At 39.5% G+C, this 20213-nt stretch overlaps 2 protein-coding genes across 6 annotated transcripts; one reads left to right on the top strand and one right to left on the bottom strand.

Moving 5' to 3' along the window:
* Nucleotides 1-309: 309 nt before the first annotated feature.
* On the top strand, nt 310-9688 carry LOC148817943 (tripartite motif-containing protein 54-like). 5 transcript variants are annotated; one of them, XM_088937766.1, is made up of 11 exons: nt 310-567; nt 2572-2735; nt 3473-3647; nt 4037-4132; nt 4453-4686; nt 5163-5185; nt 5296-5420; nt 5805-5989; nt 6308-6682; nt 7209-7325; nt 8964-9100. In XM_088937766.1, the coding sequence occupies exons 1-10, from the start codon at nt 403-405 to the stop codon at nt 7293-7295; spliced, it is 1629 nt and encodes a 542-aa protein (XP_088793892.1). In that variant the 5' UTR covers nt 310-402; the 3' UTR covers nt 7296-7325; nt 8964-9100. The 5 variants fall into 5 exon arrangements, with proteins under 5 accessions (XP_088793892.1, XP_088793889.1, XP_088793890.1 ...); XM_088937763.1 differs by lacking the exon at nt 7209-7325 and adding an exon at nt 7989-8118; XM_088937764.1 differs by lacking the exon at nt 7209-7325 and adding an exon at nt 7989-8118 and having other exon boundaries at nt 2587-2735.
* A 173-nt stretch (nt 9689-9861) lies between these two features.
* On the bottom strand, nt 9862-18017 carry LOC148817944 (corticotropin-releasing hormone-like). The gene is made up of 3 exons (XM_088937768.1): nt 17959-18017; nt 10981-11050; nt 9862-10737 (listed from the first exon to the last, which is right to left on the bottom strand). Exon 3 carries the CDS (start codon nt 10722-10724, stop codon nt 10269-10271), a length of 456 nt encoding a protein of 151 aa, XP_088793894.1. The 5' UTR covers nt 10725-10737; nt 10981-11050; nt 17959-18017; the 3' UTR covers nt 9862-10268.
* Between the last annotated feature and the right edge of the window lie 2196 nt (nt 18018-20213).

Raw genomic sequence — 20213 nt, forward strand, 5'->3', positions numbered from 1 at the left:
TTTTTGAACTGGGAAAATAAACTTTTTTTAACAACCGTATGGAAAACATATCAGTTTTCCACCCAGAATAAAACAGTGTCGCATGTGTTGTGGCTTAACTGTTTTGAAAAGTTTAATTCTCAAAGGATCAAAAGTCTGGCACTGCCATTCCCCCTAAAGGCATGAAGGATAGCTTGCTGGGTAACATGAGAAAGAGCACAGCCTCCTACTGTAAATTCTAGTTGCTTCTTATATGGACAGAGAGACAGCCCCCATGATCTGTAATGTAACACTTGCGCTTTAAAAGTTAATCCTGACAGATGGTTTAGTCATGTTAATTGAATCCTGTTCTTCTGAAAATCATCCTGCTGAAGTTCCAACACAGAGCAGTTTCCCATTTTCTCCCCTCCGTGAGCTGCTGTGATGTCTCTTCCCATGGAATATAGCTCCTTTCACAGGGACCAGACCATGGACAGCCTGGAGCGACAGCTCATTTGCCCCATATGTCTCGAGGTTTTCACAAAGCCTGTCGTCATACTGCCCTGCCAGCATAACCTGTGCCGAAAGTGCGCCAACGACATCTTCCAGGTAAGGAGCCGTGAGACTCGCGTCTAGCCAAAATCTGGAGCAAATCTCCATTTCTGTTATTGTCTTAAAATGGACGTTCTTGAGGATATCTTGGGTTACAAAAAATAAAGAGAAGCTTTTTGAAGTGTTCCTTTTTCCTTTGGAAAAGGTAAACTAAAGAACGAATCTTTGCTTTAAAATGTTCTTGGACAGCACAGATCTCACTGACTGCACTGCCCTTTACTGCAGCTATTTAACTGGCTAGATTCCAGGAGTCGACAGACAGACCATTTTGGTTTCAGTTGTCTTACACAGATTTGACCCTCTTCTTGGCCTTATCAAACAAAAATGTTTAGGGTATAGCATCTGGAGAGGATTACTAACTAGTTTTTTGAAGCGGAAATATACTGAGATTGTAGCAAAGCCTTCAAAATGTCACATTTATGTCAGTTCAAGGCTAATGCAATCAATTTTGATATCAAGTAACTGTTTTGGTGACTTACGTCAGAAAGAAACTTTCTGTGCAGCTTCTAAATGGGAAACGTGAAATATCTTAGGTTCAGCCTTTTGGGTAAATCGCACTCTAATACTGTAACTCCCTTGTTTTTATTAACTTGATCCAAGACATTGGTGCCGGTTTTATCAGAATCCTCAAGGGCACTGACAAACTCAACCCAGCAGATTTCTTAAGAATGAACAGTGAAATACAAACCAAAGAACACAAGTAGAGAACTACATGGAATTGCATTTAAAACCAAACGCAGGAAGCACTTTTATATACAGTGGGTGGTTGGAGTATGGGCCGTGCCTGCCATGTTGTCGAACCCTGGCTTCTTTTAAGAAACAGCTGGATGAGATCCTTGAATCAGTCAGCTGCCGACTACCAAATAGGCTAGATGGACAGGCTAACCTACTTTCTTTTATAACTTCTATGACTATTGTGTTCTTTTAATACAAAACTCACATTAAAATAAGGAGGGCCATGTTCAACCATGCTCATGAATGACGTATTCAGATCACTGTAAATGAAGCTGTCAGGCAGACACAAGCCCCTCTGCCTTAAGGGAAATGGTCTCAAAGCAACTTGAAACTAACCTACAATCCTGGAAAAAACGATGTCATGTTAACATTTGAATTTGGGGGATTAGGGATGCGGGGTGCCTGCATTTCAGTCTCCAATATGGATGATGGCGAGTGTAGAGCAAGAAAAGTGTAATTAAATTAACCAAATCTGTGCGATCGTCCAGAAGTGGAGCACTCTTGAATCATATTCTGAGGGAAATAAAATAGTGTTGTGCACACTGGTAAATAACAGAATTGTAATAATCCCAGGTCCCCTCGGGGTCTGGGTAATATTGCAGCGGTGGTTGTTATTGTAGGGACGCCAAGACAGCTGACTTCTCTTACCACACTGACTATTTCAGGCATTCTTTTCCCTCTGAGAGGAGAAACACCTGTGATCGAGCTTCTCCTGTAACCGGCCACAGGGCTGTCCGCTCACTTGTTTACAACATCATTTACCCAGATTTAAAAATGCCAGTTGGATCGGTCATTCTAGCTTTAAATTCCCTTCGAGTCACCACTTGCTGCAGGGCAAATTATGCAATGTGTTGACAACAGTGAGGAGTTAAAATGCAAAAGCTTAGATTTTAATTCCTACTTTTCCCACAGGATGTCACAGACTCCTGTATTTCTAAAGTAATTTGCATTCAAAGCTCCTAGTGGTAACATTTATTTTATAAACCCGACTCGGGATGCTCAACAGTTAATACATGGATGTGAAAAAAAAATATTTTCTTCACAAGTTACCCAAGTCTGTCGAGCATGAATGGCGCATTCATTACTGTAAACAATAAAAAAAAACTTTTTAAGTAATACGAATTGATATGGCATTATGATATTTATCTAAAATATTTTATTAGTAATTGAATTCTAAAATAATAATAAGGGAATTACAGGACACTGTACTTCTTGTAAATATCATCCTTTGGTAGGAACTGAACTGGATTACATGTAAAAGGATAGCCATCTCTGTTTCAGGCGCGGGGCACGACAGTGGGTGCTGGGGGCAGGTTTAGATGCCCCTCCTGTCGTCATGAGGTGGTTCTGGATAGACACGGGGTCTACGGCCTGCAGCGGAACCTGCTGGTGGAAAACATCATCGACATCTACAAGCAGGAGTCCTCCAGGTATGGCTCCTGGCATTCAGGCTGACTCGGGTTTCACAACACGGGCTTCCTGGGATAAGAGCACTGCCACACGAGAGACGAGATCGTCCTTTTGTAGCTCTGTGATGCTTTGTAATGATCAGCTGTTAAGCCAGTGCACAGTCTCCATCTCTGTCACTTGTAGATGGTATGATGGACACCTTTTCCACATTCTGTCACTGTAAGCACTGATCATATAATTTCTGGCTCCTGGTATTTGGAACTTTGAGCTATATCATAGTAACCGCTGTTTGAACATTGGATTTTGAATTATTTCATAGTTGCCGTTTAGATCTACTTTTAACCCTGCAAGGTTAAGCTGCCCTCAGACTCTATAGCAGTGTTGTGTAATAAAGGGGGTTTCACTGGGATTGATCAGAGCTGTTATTTTTAGGTCATGAGCACAGAATCATCAGATGTTGTAGTCCACTGTTTTCTTTGCTTTGTTTGTTTGCTTTGTTTTAAAATGCAATTCTAAAGAAAAAAAATTCCATCTGTGTCTCATTGATTTTTTTCTCTGTGCCGCAGAAGAAACGCCAGCCTAGTGTAACATTACAAAATACCAAGAAGTTTGGTTTTGTGCCAGGTTTGAAACAAGTTGCTCTTAAAACAAAATAGGCCTCCATAGGAGTTTTATTATCACAGTATTTTTTTGTGTATTAATTAACCTGTATATACATTAATATTTGTTTTCTCTTCTACCACAAAATGTGGTCTAGCTCCAGACCCCTGCCCAAGGCCACAGGTCACCCTACCTGTGTGGAGCACGAAGAAGAAAAAGTCAACATCTACTGCATGTCCTGCCAGGTGCCCACCTGCTCTCTGTGTAAGGTGTTCGGCTCCCACAAAGACTGCCAGGTCGCTCCCCTGCCCGATGTCTACAAACACCAGAAGGTGCGACAACAAGGGGCAGGAACTTTTACCATAACACAGGGCCAAATTGTGAAGGTAGTGGGGTAGCTAACTGTACAAATCAGGTTGAAGAATATATAAAACACAAAACCTCAGGATCACTGAGTTGCATGTTTTTGATTTGGTCATTTGAAGTGTTATTTTTTAATTAACCCCGCAAATGTGTTTTTGTAGACTAACATATACTGTATGTTATATAGACTGATTTTAATAAATAGCAGAAACAGTTTGCAGAGTGGAGGGTGTAGCTGAAGTTTTGTATGTGTGTGGGGGGGCATGTTCTCTCCGCACTTCCAGTTTTTAATGATATTCGTGAGCACAACACGTCTCCAAGGCTGCCAATGACTGTCATCAATCTTTCTTTTCCCCAGTCCGAGCTCAGTGATGGCATTGGATGTCTGGTCGCAGCCAATGACCGTGTGCAGGCATTCATTAGTGAGCTGGAAGACACCTGCAAGAACCTGGAGGTGTGTTGAATCCATCATCCGAAACCATCAGCTAGCTTGACTCATAGCCTTACAGAACTCATGGACCAAGCAGATGGATGAAAATGGATTCTCATAAAACCAACATGTTTAACACAATAGTTCATATTGCAAGAACATCACTCCCTTGCAGAAGCAGCACCATTGCCCCTACTGATTTTAATAAGACGATCCAGAAAAATGTGGTTATTCGTGACAACAGTCTTAATAGCTCTACCGAAGGACGTAAACGTACTGTACACACACAAGCAAAACTCCCGAAACCCCACAAGCTCACTCCTTGTGCACGTGTGTGAACACAGGACAACTGCAAAAGCCAGAAGCAGACGCTGTGCGAGAAGTTTGATCGCATGTACGCCATCCTGGAGGAGCGCAAGAAGATCATGCTGCAGAGGATCACCTACGAGCAGGAGGAGAAGACCAGCCACACCCGCTCCCTGATCAGGAAGTATGGCGAGCACATAGATGCCAACTCCAAGCTGGTGGAGACCGCGCTGCAGTCCATGGAGGAACCCCAGATGGCCGCCTTTCTGCAGGTAAACCTGTGGTCCTCCAGGGCTGATATTAGGGACAGTGGGACATCAGCTGCTTGACACTGAAAGGATTTTAGGAGAGAAGCAGACCAAACTACCGAACTTCTGATTTTTTTTACTGTCTTTTCTTACTTTATTCATCTAAATACTTCATGCCAAACCATCACGGCTGTTTATGATCTGTACAGATTGAGAATTAATTATTCATTGTCCTCTGGTATTTGGATCTTGTCTACAGACTTTGAAACTTTCAGATGCTGCGTTTATAATTTTCAGACAACATGCTGATGAATACTGAAATCATGTTAATCAGGAGATCTGTTGTTCCACAAGTAAAATAACCAAAGCACAAATCTTAAATGAATCTACCAGAGGATAAATACAGATAGAATGAAGTGGGAAATCTGTCTGTGAGTTTTCGGAGATCATACTTCTTGCACATTGTAGTGTGTCTGTTCATTGTGTCTGTTCTTTTCCAGAGTGCAAGAAATCTGATTGAAAAGTAAGTACCAAGTACCCATTTTATTTTCTTGTCAAAGTACTGTATATCTTGTACAATCCTCTCCTTTTACTGTGAACATCATATAACCCTTGTAAACCAATTTCCTTCAGAATCACAGAAGCGACAAATGGCTCAACAGTGGAGACTCTGGACCCCGGCTATGAGAACATGGATCACTATAAGGTGGATTTCAATGCAGAGGAGAGGGTACTCTACCAGCTGGATTTTGTAAAAGGTAAATAAGAACACACGGATGCTTAACCAATGTGCAGATCTCTGAAGATTACACATAGTTCATGTAGTATTAGAGCATGTTGTCAGGGCACACTCACATTGACTGGGCAGTCAGGAATGAACAGTATATGCTCTGACTGAGCAGGTACAATTCTAATACTAAGCCATGATGGACCCAACCTTCTGAGCTATTTCCAGCTGCTTGTTTGAGGAGCAGAGCTGAGAAATAATTTTTTGACTAGCTCTTCAGAAAAAAGAGAGCTTGTTACTGGGCAATGAGAAAGGATTTTTAGCATGTTTAGAAGACTTAGAAAAGTACACGTTGTTTTTTCATCTGGCCTGCCTTGGCATTCCCCTGCCACCGTTGATGGAGTCGTGTTTGTAGCTGAAGAGGAGCTGGAGGGGGTGGGTGAAGAGGAGCAGGAGCAGTGTGCTGGCGATGATGCAGAGGACTTGGGACAGAAGAACGCCGACCAGGGGGACACGGAGGACACCAAGGGACAGGCCGAAGACGTCAGAGACTCGATGAAGGCGGACGTTTGTGACGCTGAGGGGGGCAGCACACAGCAGGTACAGCCCACTCATCGCAATACAGAACTTGAGAATATTTCTCACTTACCACTTGTCTTATTTCTGCAATAATATAGCTGTTACACCTGCAGCAAAGCATAGTTTGAGTAAAACTACATGCTGTCCTTGCTCGTTTATTGTTTCTTTTATTAAAAGTGCTTTCTCTGTTGTTTTCTGTATTTGAAATACCTGAAAACGGATCATAGTTCAAAGATGCACTGTTGTCTTGAGAGTGTATATGCAAGTTTGATTGTGTGAATTGAGTACAAGGCAGGACGCAGGTCTGTGCCAATCTTATTAATGTCTCTCTTTCACAAGGATGACCCAGAACTATCACACGAAGAGCATGATGCAAATGACTTGGAGATACAGGGTCTCCTGGCAGAGGCCAGTGAGGATACCAAGCTCTATCCTGACTGGTATAAATCCAATGCCTGGCAGGTAGTTAGCCCCACCTTGGGCCTGTCCAGTGAACCCCTGGACAACTCAAACACAAGCTCTCAGCCAAGGGGGGACCCCAAGCAGCTGTGGATGGCCAGCAGTTTCATTCCAGTAGGTGCAGATGACACAACTGGGCCTGTGCAGAAAGAAGGGCTGGAAAGCACTCAGGACTTTGTGGCCCTGGGTGCTGAGATGTCTGGGGCTAGTGAAACACCTGCAATTCAGCCCAGCACAGCTACCACAGCTACACAGGTCAGTCCAGACAGGCCAGGAACACCCAGGCCAAGTCTAAACACCCACATCCTCCATTCTCACCCAGCCAGTCACGCCCTGCATCATGGCCTTCAGACATGTCCATTGAGTCAGTAGAGAAGGACCTCGACAGAAGTCATGAGCATCTTATGTTACAGAAAAATATGCGAAACTAAATCAACCAGACGTGATATTTGATCTTTTGATCTTTTGATCATTTGATCATGTGGCCAGATCAGCAAGAGTGGTGACAGCTGTTGCAGTTCACCAACCCCCTCTGTAAAGGAAATTAAATAGAGATGGACTGTGCATGTTAAAGACAAAACTCTCAAAAGATTACAGAGAAATAAAAGAATGAAGAAATTATTCTTAGATGTATTACAATGTGTACAATTTGTCTTCCTCAGTGAAATATGTTGTGCTCATGTAAAGGATGCTAAGACATTGCCTGATGGTCCTTCTCTGCAGGTGATCTGTGCCTGTTTCATATAGTCTTCATTTCAGTCTGCTTGTCATTCCTCACTAGGCTTTTGTCCTGTTCCTTTCCATTCTGGCCATGGTGATCATCCTGCAACGTGTCTGGAATCACATTGAATGTGCGGCTTGCTCTTAACAAAGCAGGAAGGAGCTTTACTGCACCAAGGTATCAGGCCTAACCCCTTTGAGTGCTTATGTGGTACAGTTTACATGGTTCTTTCAAGATGGGATGACAAGTCTTGCTGTTTGATTCTGCAGTCATTTTCATGAAAATCACTCCCATATTACCTATACCATACAGTATGTGTGTATCATCAAGCAATGCCTTTGCCTTAGTATAATATAATAGTTCCATATAGGGAAACTGCTGTGGAAGAGGTGTGTTGGTGATGATTACATTAGTGTAGTTGTTCTTCTCTGTTTAGACATCTGTATGTTGGAGGTTTTCTGACCTGGGCAGAAACAAACTCAGGTAGCATTGACACAGCTCGCATGCCTTGAAAGGCTTTCCTCGACTATGTGCTTTGGCACTGCATATCATGTCAATGGCAGCTTTCGGTTCTACTCTTGTTGTTAGAAAAAAGTCACATTTGTGTGACAGGAATGTGTAGATGAGCTAAGCCAAGTCTGACGTTTGCACAGGAAGACTCTTACAGCCATTAGAATTCAGCGGCAGCTCTTCAGAAAGAGGAGCGTGCTGGACGCGATTGTGAGAAGATGCTATGATCTCCATATGGGCTGACGCAGAAGTGAGGGACAGTCAGATAGGGAGTCAGGGCAGTGTTCACGCCTTTCCTTTTGAATGTCTCTTCCCTCCCTCCTTTTCTAGGGTCTTGTCCCTGCAGTGGGTGCCCAGGATGGCAGAGTTACAGAGCAGAGCAATGAGCCACCCTCTGAGCCCAGTCCTATTGCCACCTTGTGGCTCGGCATGTAGAAGGAAAAGGCAGGCCAGGTGCAAGGTGGGTGCCAGTTCATCACCATAGAGGCCCAAGATCCATCTGCCAGCCGCAGTCTTATCACAGCCCCACTGAACTAGCAGGCAAGAGGGCTGTCACAGCTCATTGTTCTCTGGCACAGTGAGTCAGACAGCAGTGGGCCTGGCCAGTTGCAGAGGTGGTGCATCAAAGTTAGTTTGTCTTAGTTTAGGTTACACAGACTAGATTAAATAAGATGAAGAAAACTGAAATTGAGCAGAATGGGTCCTTATTTTATATTTATGGTAGATGTGTGTTTGGGAGTTCCAGGGAATGGACGAAACGTCAGATGACTTATGTTTTTGAGATCAGAGATTTTGCTGCTGTTACAGTGACAGGAATAAGTTTGGCATGTGGCTTGTGAAGATTCATAACTCAGGATGTTGTGCACAAGCTGTAAATATATTTGTAGTCTCAGTTTAATCAGCAGAATTGTGGATTCTGGGAAAGAGAGATTTTGCTGAGAGACTTAGAGAACCATCACCAAGTTTTGTGTTTTGAATGATGAGGGTGTTATAGTGGATGACAGCTTTTTGTAACTGATAGACTGTTTCTACTTATATAGTGGATTCCAAGTGACAGAGATAATGTTAAGACAAGAACGAGCAATATTAATATGCAGAGACAGACAACAGCTATGCAGTGCTATTATCTCATCTGGACTCTAGCAATTGTCAAAACTTTTCAAAGTCTCAGATAATGTTAACATGCTCATTGCATGAAAGACTCGCTTTGCATTGCATTGTAGCTGTGTGAACCATTGCAGCCTACGCCACCATTGTTTGATACTACTACGAGTTTCCCAAAACCTTTTTTTATTATTTCTCCAGAATGACCATGAAAGGCCGGCCCAAATTCCTAACAGCGAGGATCAGACAAGTCAAAGCACAGCACCTATCAATGAGCCTGTACGACACCTCTTTTCCTTTTCCTGGTTAAACGCACTTTCAAAAAAGAACAAATAAAGTATTAAAGGGACTCTTTGTTTTTGCTCTCTGGGCAGAGAACAATTGAAAATGTACTGATGAAAGAAAAACCAAGGAGAGAGATGTGGCTGTAGCTGAGTTGATGTGGGTTTATTGAGGAAAAACGTGAAGTTGTAAAATGGTACTATCAACACAGAAGAGAATCAAGCACATTTTGGTTGACTTATGTGACTTGTGAATGAAAGAAAAAAAGCAGAATGTGGAATATTGTGTAGGATGAAGTTGTTTTGTTGATTTCATGTCTTAAAATTAATATGTACTTTTGATTATTTGTATCTTGATAGCATTAAACATTCTTTTTTTAGCGCTAGCGTTATATATATATATATCAGTGGTCTTTTAAACTCATTAATTAAATGTTTTACTATCTGAGCTCCAGCTTAATTAATGCCTGCTTGAGCTCTAGTTTATTTTAGCTACAAAGCTGTTACCAGCACATTCATGTTTATTTCTGCTGCAATCATGTCTGAAGGTGTTCCATTGAATTAGATTAAAATAGAAATTGTTATAGAATTTTGCAGTAAGACAAAACCTGAGGTTTTAGCAAATTTGCAACTGACAGGAAAATAAATAAAGAAAAAATAGACTTTTTGTGTCATAGTGTTTTAGATTTCATTATGTAAGTTTCATTTTGATTTTGTATTTATTTGTTAGTAAATACACAGATGTGGATAGTGTGCAATTATCATATCTACATGTTGGTCCAAAAGGAGATAACAACTAAGAACAGTCATGTAAGACAAATTTGTAGCTTTGACATTTTATTTTCTTTCTTAATCTTAGTGCCTAGATTTGAAACTGATACTAATATAGCTTGCTCAACGTTTTCACAAAACATTCAGTTTTAACAATCTGTTTTTGCCATAAACACTCTGTATCAAAATATTTGATTTGAACTTGTGATTTCAAAAACTGGAATCATAACAGCAAATATTAATCCCAAAGAAGTATAATATAATAATATTCATACAATTCACAGTTGCATTTTTAATGTCTACATTTTTAAAATCATATATTAAATACTGCACTTCAAGATTTCTTTTTACATTCAGCAGGGAGAATAGAGCTGGTATATTAAACAAGTATCTTGTTATATGACCCAATTAAAATCTGACTTTTGTAAGTTATGAATAGCAATTATTCCAACCATTATTTTCCTATGGCTTGCATTAGTTTTTTGTTACTCATAGCTTTCTGGGCCATCTTTTCAGCTTTAGCCATTTCTAGGAACTCTCGGAGCAGATGGAAAGTTAGATCGAGGGAGTTGGGTTTGCCTTTGGCGTCAAGCCTCTTCGACCGCACTTCGTCCTGCTCGTCCCTGATCTCCTCTGAGCTCGTCTTTGGGCCCCCCGCGGCGCACATGCGAGATAGCCCCCTCTTCGTCAGGAGGGCGTCCTCTTCCAGTGCCAGCTCATCGTCTGCATCGGGGATCAGGTCTTCGTTTTCGGTCGGCAGCTCTGGACGCAGTGGCTTCGCCCAGAGCTCGTAGCCTGTGCTGGGGACTCTTTGGCTCTGCTGCTTGGGGACATCTGCGGGGTGGCATTCGCTCGACGATGGCAGGATTAAGACTAGCAAAGAGGAAACCAGGAGAAGCAACTTGCTCATGGCTCTTCCCGACCTGGAGTGGAAGGAGCTCAGTTGAGGGAGGTTGAAGGAACATTTCTACTCTAGATATTCAGTTGAGCTTGTGTGGGTGGCAAGAAACTAATTTCAAATGATCCCAAAACCACAAGAATGGTTTAAGTTCAGTCCTGATCAGAAACAGTTTTTTTGTGATTTTAACCACCCCAAGATATTTGCCCCTTTGAAACATCATCTAGTGCTGTTAACTAAGCAAATCTAAAAAGGAAATGATACTTACTGCTTCTGTCTGTTGAAAATTCACCTCCTTTACCCACTGAAGAGCCAAACTATAGTGTTCTTGTTCAGTGCTGCAGAAAGGGGAAAGACAGACCTGCTTTTATAGCCCACAGCAGACACGCAGTATTCCATTGGGCCCAGTAGGGCGGTAGTTTGTGTGTTGGAGCAGAAACGTATCTGTTGTTATTTTTTCAACTGCGTTCCAATTTGAACAAAGAAGTGACCTGAGACTGGGGATCAGCAAATAACGTTGATGTTTCTGACGTAGAGGAAATGAAATTTGTGAATCAGTGAGCTGTGAAAGTCTTCATTAAAATATATCAAGTCACCCAGCGTCTGTCCTTAAGCAAAGTAGAATATGCTGGTTCTGACTTGCAAGAAATAGTTACATTTAATATTAAATAGTTGCATCATCATTAGTGTTGTTATTAACAGAAACAGTTAGTTAGCATGTTAGTAAAAGCAACCGTATTTCAATGGAAATCAATTGCGGAGTTGTGCTCAACTCAGTGTGACAGAATAATAGCACATCAGTGTCGATTAGCTCTTTGTACAGTATCAAACAAAAATTCATTCATTATTTGGAAAATAATCACTGTACTAAATTACTCTTTAGTACAGCATAATTTAATGTTTTCCATAATTAGCTATCTTTCAAGGTAATATTTACATTTTTATTTACAATAGTGACATCTCTTCGTAAAGCGTCTCACAGTAACACTCAAATTTGCGTGCAACTTGAATATGACCATTAGATGCAAACTACAATTCTGAAGTGTAAAAAAGTTGATTAAAAAGTACTGAACCTATCTGGGTGTAGGACAATATAAAGGACTACATGCTGCAGTTGTAATATAAGTATAATTTGTTTTCTCTATGGGTAGAATATTATGGCCTCAGTAGGGATGCAGGATCTTCAAAATCTTTGGACAACAGGTGCCTTCTGTCAGGATGTGCAAAAGCGTATCATACATACTGTACGGATGCATGTGGGTCTATGATATGTTGTAGAAATATGTGGCTGTAGGAGTATGGTTTGCCTTTTTTCTGGCTGTGTGGGTGGGGCTGCTCAGGATAAAATTCTTTAGTGCATGTGGGTGCAAGGATATTGCAGTCTTAGGCCACCACTGCGCTGGAAACTCATGAAATACTGCTGCATATTTGAATATGAAGATCTCAGAACTTATAATCAGAAAGATTCCAAATATTTTAAGAGCTATCAGGCAACATGCACCCAATCTGCTAATATGGTCATGTCCTACAGTACAAAAGACTTGCTTGGAAGTGTACCGCTATGCTTCTACATTGAATTTTTTCATACTCTTACTTTCATATTTTACATTTACTGTATCTTAGGTAAATAATTTTAGCCACTGAATGCAAGGCATCTCTATATTATTTGGCCATGTTATAGTAACCACGTAGCCCTCCCAGTCCTTGGGACATTAAGGTACAAGACAGGTTATTAAGTTACTTTGAAGTTAAAGAAATTAGCATTTCAAATATGACAGCATTCCTAAGACAAACAGTGGTGCTTTATTCGTGTTCACCACAAATGAGCAAAGGCACCAGGCTGTTACAGCCTCTGGTCAGACACAGTAATTGGCTACAGTGTGTTACTGATTTGCTCAGAAAAGCACTTTTTTATGTGATAATGACGATTATGTGATTTTTTTTTTGATTAATTGCTAAAACATAAATGGTATTTTTTGTGATGGTGAAAAACACTCACCATAACCAAAAATATCTTATTGTTAAATCTTATTATAAATACTTAAGAAGACTTATTTATAAAGTTTTAGCATGTGCAAGTATGTTTATATTAAGCATATTGTGATTATTAATTAATAAAGTAGGTTGTGTATTACCTTGTAATTTTTCTTTAGATCAGATTAGGAGGTGGCAGGGACAGTTGTGTTTTTGAATGCCTAGACCAATTAAGACTTGATCATTCTGTTAGTGAAGGGGTAATGCTTAGTGAAGGGTAAATTTAGAAGGCTCTCCTGTCTCACGGTGAATTATTGATATACAGTATGGTCATCTTGCTAGAGTGCAACAAAGTAGTCTACTATATGTTGGTAAATGCTTGTTAAAAAAATCACATCCACTGCTTTCCCTTGAAACAGAGATTGTGAAACTTTAAGCAACAATATTTCCGGAGAACGTCTTGGGCTCGGGCCCTGGTCCCTGATCAGCGCGATGTGCAGGCCTGTCTCCCAGCGGAGCTCTAATTACAGCATCGCCCGCGTCCCAGAGGTCTGCGCTGGGGCTCGTCAGGCTTGTTTGCCTCCCGCGCACAGAGACATCGTTTGTCAGGGTTTCACAGTTTTTCTCCGACAAGGGACTTGTCAAAGATGTCAGAGTTGTCAATATGCCCTAAAAGATGAACAAACATCGGGGAAATAAACTGGCGTTCCCCAGACACGAGGTGTTACAAAGTCAGTTTATTTAAAGTCTTTGTTTCACAGCCCACGTTTACAACATGTTATATTTTTTAGACAGCAGAACATTACAGAAGGCAGGGTCTTCTACAAATGTATCACTGGTTGAGGTGGTTTCTCTATTTCAAACTGCTTCAGCTGCACTACCTGTCCTTGTCTTAAAGTCAATATTGCTGCTGCTTTTGTTTGCATCCTCAACGCTTTATTCGTATTACCGTAGATTTCTCTTAGAGTGGCAGCTCAAGCTTTGGAAAATCTTGCCAATTTGATGCACATACCCTTCTTCCATCGTCTTTGCTTATTCGTCAGTCTCACGCAGGCAAAAAATACTGTTTCAGGCAGAAAGCATGTAAACGATTATAGAAAATCGGGTTATCTGTGCTCCGCTCTAAAAAGGCACATTCTGGTTTTCTGGAGGAACTGGGTCTTGCGCTGTCTTGTTTAATTGAGAAAGCGTTTCATGGGCTGACGAACCTGAGATTGAGCATTGAGTTTACCATTCTCAGGTTAGACAGTCCTGGAAACACCTCTCTGAACGACAGCTGCACAGCCTCCCCCGGTGTAGAGCACTCATCCCTCACGCTGCTTGCGAACAGCATTCTTCTTTTTTTATACGCCAGTGCGCCTTGATGGCTTTCTGATCGAAAGGGCGACAAAACAGGGCCTCCTTCCAGTTCGCTCACAAGTAGAGTAACCCAGGAAGCTGTAACACAAAACACATCCAGTAATGTACCAGTAGCGGACAGCGAGTATCGAACTGGTGTGAAATAATGTGATCCCTGACCTTAGCCGCTACTGGATCTATAGCTGACACTAAAATAGCTCAAACTGTCAATTACAAAAAACACACGTCTTATATTCATTAAAAAGTTGCTGTATACAGCAACACAATTCGAACAAGTGGCAGAGAGAAAGATACCCCCTCAGTATTGCTTGCATGGTGCTGGTACCGTTTCGGTAAAAGGCCTCAAGGTTTCCATTGGTGATTACACTTCCGAAAACCACTCATTATCTAGGAAAGGTTTTTTAAATTGCAATCCATTTTTCAGTGTCTCATTTACCTCAAGCGAATTTGTCTGAAGGTCATTTGAGCATTAAGGAAAAGAGCTGTACATTTTAGTAGGCTTTGTACTTTCAACTCTGACACAAATAAGTGAGTATAATAATGACTGATTACGACAGAAAAAGCAATAAAAAACAAGTGTCTCAAAAACCTATCAGACCAAATCCCTGTAATTCCAGGTCCACTATATAAAAATTCTTATGGTCAGTTCTCAAATCTAATTACAAGTCCCATAATCTGTAATTTCAGAATGTATTAGTAATAGTCTACTCAGTCTCCTTTCTTCTAAAAATAAATATTCCTACACTGTTTTTTTTCCTCTTACTGCTATCACTCAGAGAAAAGCTATATGAAATTACTTTGTTTTTGACTTAAATGGACTGAGATAAATACGAGTTCTTGCTGCTACGTTAACGCAATATTTAATGTAAGGCAGTCCAAATTAAATGTTTAAGACTAACAACTTTAAATTAAAACAAACAGGAATGGAAAGCACTGAGACTGTTTTCATCACACGTACCTTTCTATATTTATCAGGACAGTGTTTCAAAAATTAATCCTAGTGGTCTCACAATGTTGTAACATATTAGACTGAATTAATTATGTCAAAGGGTCCCATGTGTGTCAAAGGGTCTTACCATTTTTAGGATACTAATACAACACACCGAAAATATGTTGACTGAAATAGCCGGGGTGTTACATACAGTATATGTAGTATATAATGAAATTTGTGGTGTTTTCAGATAAAACTAAACTATGTCTTTCATTTTATTTGCTATTATGTTGCATCTCTTGCTTATAACTCCATTAAAAAAGCATATCCAAAAGCAAAAGCCATGCTTATCTTAAACCAGTAATACCATGCAAACTGTAAGACTAAAGAAAAACAAACCAGGGTATACATTTGATACAAAACTATTGAATGTTAAAACCAGATTAAGTATTCTCTGTTGAATAAGAGTTGTAGCTTCTCAGTTAATGTATTTTTGCTCTTCCTGCAAGAGCGGGTGAAATGGCTTGTTTAAACAGACAAACCGCTGCTGCCAATTACATTAAGAAAAATTCAGACTCCTTAACGTTCATCTTGAGTGCGACAGCAAAGGTACTGTAGATCCCCTAAATGAAATCAGATAAGATAATACAATTCTACACCATTAAGCATAGAAAGTCAAACTGAAGTGTTAAATGTTCATAAAAGAAATATTTTTTAAAGATTTAGCAAAGACAAAATATGAGTATTGAAGTATTGGGTTGTATCAATACAAGTATTCAAAATCCTCAAAGGCACTGACAAAGGCAGCCAGATAGATTTCTTCCACATGAACAGTACAACACGAACCAGAGGACACAAGTGGAAACTACATTCGAGGCCATTTCAAACCCAGAACCAGAGACACTTCTTTATCCAAAGGTTTACAGGAGAATGGAATAAGGTGACCGGAACGATAGAAGAAGAAGCCGATACCCTGATTTTGTACAAAACGGAGCTCCATGAGCTCCTTGGATCATTTAACCACTAAACGCCGAACGTGCTAGATAAGCTGTACGGCTTCCTCTCTCGTTTGGAGGCATTCCTATGATCTTACGAAATTTAACCCAGAGCCAAGTTGAACCCCAAGAAAATACAGAGCTGTTTCAACAGCTCTTTCACAAATTAATTTTATTTTAAGCTTGTCTAACTTATCTGCTGATACAATGACAACAGATACATGCTGTACTTCCTTTGAGCACCTGACACAGGATACAGCTCCCATTTCTCTCACTTACACAATAATGTCAGAAGAGGCCTATATATGGGCAGAGATCATGCAGCACCTGGGTGGGAGGGGGGAGCATCTAAGACTAGGGTCTTTCTAACCTAGTCTTTCCTGAAATGGACTGTCAAGAGAGTCTTTCTCTTTACTGGCTTTCAGCCATGAGACCACTCTGTGCGTTATTCAAAAGAGTTAGAAGGCTTGGTAATCAAAATGGTCCATGTTTGCCATAAAACACATAACTTCTTACACATCTTTGATGAAATAATTATCTTCTCCTGTTAATCATATCACTCAAGCTGTGGAATACAAACATAATCACAAAGTGTTTGCACGAATGTTTAAAACCAAAACAATCTACTTTTTTTCTGCACAAAATCAAGCTCCATCAGCAACTAGGGCTTTTATAGATTATAATCTTACAGCATGCTTTTCTACTTTGGTTCTGAAGTATCAACACATCAACTTTGTATTTCCTATTACAATAAAAATGTATGCAGTATATATATTTTTTAATATACTGAGTTTAAAGCTGCATTACATACTGTTAAATACTTAATCCTGCGTAATCCTGTCAGCTTCAATTATGTTATAATGTTTGTACCACTTCTTTTTTAGAAAATGGACACTTGAAATTAGTGTGAATTCTTACTCATAGAATTATATTAATTTAGGACACTGGCTTAAATTCAAAAGGGGAATAAAAATATTACACAAAATAATGTTTGCCTCACTTCTACATCACTACTAAATTTCGCGCCATTATCTTCACAATGGGCCTCAAATTGTATCAATGTATGATGCAGATAAACTAGTAAAAACTGGGCAAAATGTGAATAATGGTGCTGTCTGTATGAGAGAGATGTAGTAATTATTTCCATTCTGTTCTCATTCCATTTGAAAAAATGCTAACTGCACAGAAAAAAAAACAATCGCAGTAGCCATTTTTGGTATTTTTTGCTGAATGAAATATAATGAGGCCAAATATTAACATGTAGGACAGAAATACAGAAATGCTCTTATCAAGTACAATTGTCACTCATATACCACATTTTACAGCAACATTGCAATGGTATATTACATTATAAAACAAACTACATTTCAGAAGTTCCAAAATTAAAAAAAACATAGTTAAAAAAGTTTAAAAAGTCGCAAAATTATGACAGGAAACCAGTTCAGTCTATCTTAATCTAATCACCATTTAGATATTAATTTTGATTTATATGTATTTTTTTCAGTTTAAAATTTGCTTAGACCTGGTGGGGAAAGTCAGTCACAAGTACACAACTATAGCTGGTGTGTTGTAATCACAATGTATTTGAAGAATAATCACAAAATTAGATTATCATTACATAATATACAGTATATATAGAGAGAAATAGATTTATACTGTTTATCGGTTAGGCAGACATTAGAGTTATCAGACAGCCATTCAATGCAGAATGTGGATTATTTCTAGTGTTTTCAGTCATAAATGCTTATCTTTTAACTTTCTTTTTCACAACTGCAATACAGCAATACATCATATCCAATGAAGACCTTGGTACTAATATACAGTAACTCTTTTTAGTTCAGTTTGGAGATCAAAGACCTCTGAGTTAGACAGTTCCAGCTTTAAAAGCTGTTGAGACATGAACCTAAAGCATCACACATACAGTACAGAACACACAAGATTGCATTCAGGTCTCTTCAGTTTGCCGTTGAGGCTGAGTTTGCCTTACCCATTTGAAATCTTCCTTTCTCTAAACCCGGCAGCATTGCCAAAGGTCAAAATGTCTTTTTCCCATTGCCTGCTGCTCCAGCACTGAACCTGTGAAGCACGAGAGCAGCCTGACTTGAGACCCCTGCTTTTATCATCCTCAGTGTCCCATGCTGCTCTGCACTGGCGACTAGCGTTCTGCCACATACTACACTTGCTTCCTGTTTGTCAATTGTGATGACTTGTGGTAAACTTTCCATTGCATCTCAGACTTGGACATCCACAAGTCTCTCCTTTTGACATCTGATTATTTTCAGTGAGAAGAAGAACGGTGCTGTACGCAAACGGACACTTTATTCAAAAAGTGCTTAAAAAAAACAGTAAACCTTGACAGACTTTCTGGTCAACGTTTACAAAAAAAAGGCCAAGAAAGTTTCAAAATTACCACAGAATCAATATTCCAAAATAAAATGTTTCAGGTCTAATGTGAGCCCTTAAAAAGCTGCAGTTTACTCTAAACAGTTCACATCGCCAACAAATAATATAAAAAAGACATGAATGTTCCAGTATAAAATGTCTTATGCCTAATATGAGTTATTAAAAACTGTTTATTGTTTATTATTGGGAAGAGATAATTATAATAGCCTTTAATAATAAAGCCTAACAGGTTAGGTTACAACTGAAACACTTGCAATGGTGTGCAAATACAGAGATATTAAAGCATGGAAAACTGTTGTAATTGCTCAGCTATATTTAACATTTTAAGCATTAAAAATCACATTTTGTTAATTACTGTGCCTATGAAGTTTAATCATAAACATTTATTTCAATTTATAATGAACTTTGAAACAGCTTATGCTTACTTGAGTTTTAGCTCAACCAATACACAGAACAGAGACCTGTTAAAGGTCTTGATAGCCAGCTACAGGTAAAACTTTGCTCCAAACTTCAGACACACACACTTAGCAATATAAAAAATGCAGAGTCCAGCTCGCATTGAACAACCAGCTCAAAATTAGTTTTAATTAGACCTAGTAATTAACATTCACTCGCTTGGATTGCTTTTTCTCTCTGCACACTTTCATATTGATACCAGCATTAAGAACACAGTTAACTTGTACAACCGAATTGTGTTACCTGTTTCATCCTGATTGAGCTTGAGGGATTCAGGATTCAGAGCTCATTCCTGGAGGTCATGTCGACAGAACGGGATGAACGTACCCATCACAGCTCACCTCATCTGTCAGTTATGAGGACTTTTAGTTAAGTGTGTTAATAATGGAAAATGATAAATGTTATCGAGGTTAGTTTCCATGTGAAGAACAGAACCACAATATCCTTCCTGTGTGCTATAATGTGAATGAAATTTGACATTTTTATAAATAGGAGTGGTAGCATAATCAAGATCTAAGAGAGAAAGGCCACTTTATTGATCAATTTTAGTTAAACAACAAGTGCCTTTGGGAATATCTGGTGTGTTTAAAATACAGAAGAGTACAATAGGATTCTGACAGAGGGCATAGTAATTCATTTTCGTGCATTGCTAGAAGTGTCTAAAATAGCTTCTTTATAGTATCATGTGTTGTATGGGTTTGAACATAAAGTACATTGCTAATTTAAACGTTTGAGGTCAGAGGCTGACCAGAGGAGCTACAAAGGTAAAGGGAGTCTTAATATGGTCAATGCACTACAGGAAACAAAGCACAGATCTTCAAATCAACAGGCAGGCAGCCTGTGACCTGTTATTTTTACAATTCTCTTCTTTTTTACAGAGCTTGATGTTGTAAAATCTCTAGCTGCTATATACTTACGCAAATCCATCAAGAAGTGTGAAGTTCAGTGCTTGTACATCCAAGACTTTATTGTTTGTACATTTCAATACAAACAATACAATAGTTACAATAGTTAAATTGGCATGTGTGCATTGCTTGTTCACTTCATTACACAGTCAGTGGATTAGAAGGAAAAGAACCTGATTTATACTGTTATGGACAGTTTGCTTGTATGCTGTTCTCGCTGCCGAATCTGATGTAAACATGACAGTATTCTGTGCTTCCTCTGAACACTTTTCTACAGTGTGGGTGTGAGCATAAGGTACTGGCTGTGTGAGCTTTAAAAAGCTGTTGTAAAATACAACTAAAAATTCCAATCAGTAACTGAAGAACCTTGTGGCAAGCAAGCAATATAAGAACAAGGCCTTTAAGCACACTTAGAAGGCCTTCTTTCAAAAGTCATATTATCTCAATTCAACTGCATTAAGTGACTATTATTAAACTC

The sequence above is a fragment of the Atractosteus spatula genome, chromosome 19 (genome assembly GCF_055471065.1).
Source record: "Atractosteus spatula isolate fAtrSpa1 chromosome 19, fAtrSpa1.hap1, whole genome shotgun sequence".
Taxonomy (NCBI): domain Eukaryota; kingdom Metazoa; phylum Chordata; class Actinopteri; order Semionotiformes; family Lepisosteidae; genus Atractosteus; species Atractosteus spatula.

Coding starts and splice junctions, on each gene's coding strand:
- LOC148817943 (XM_088937767.1), top strand. CDS start 403: ATGTCTCTTCCCATGGAATATAGCTCCTTTCACAGGGACCAGACCATG. Junction 3,648..4,036: donor ATGTCTACAAACACCAGAAG/GTGCGACAACAA, acceptor TCTTTTCCCCAG/TCCGAGCTCAGTGATGGCAT. Junction 5,990..6,307: donor AGGGGGGCAGCACACAGCAG/GTACAGCCCACT, acceptor CTCTTTCACAAG/GATGACCCAGAACTATCACA.
- LOC148817944 (XM_088937768.1), bottom strand. CDS start 10,724: ATGAGCAAGTTGCTTCTCCTGGTTTCCTCTTTGCTAGTCTTAATCCTG.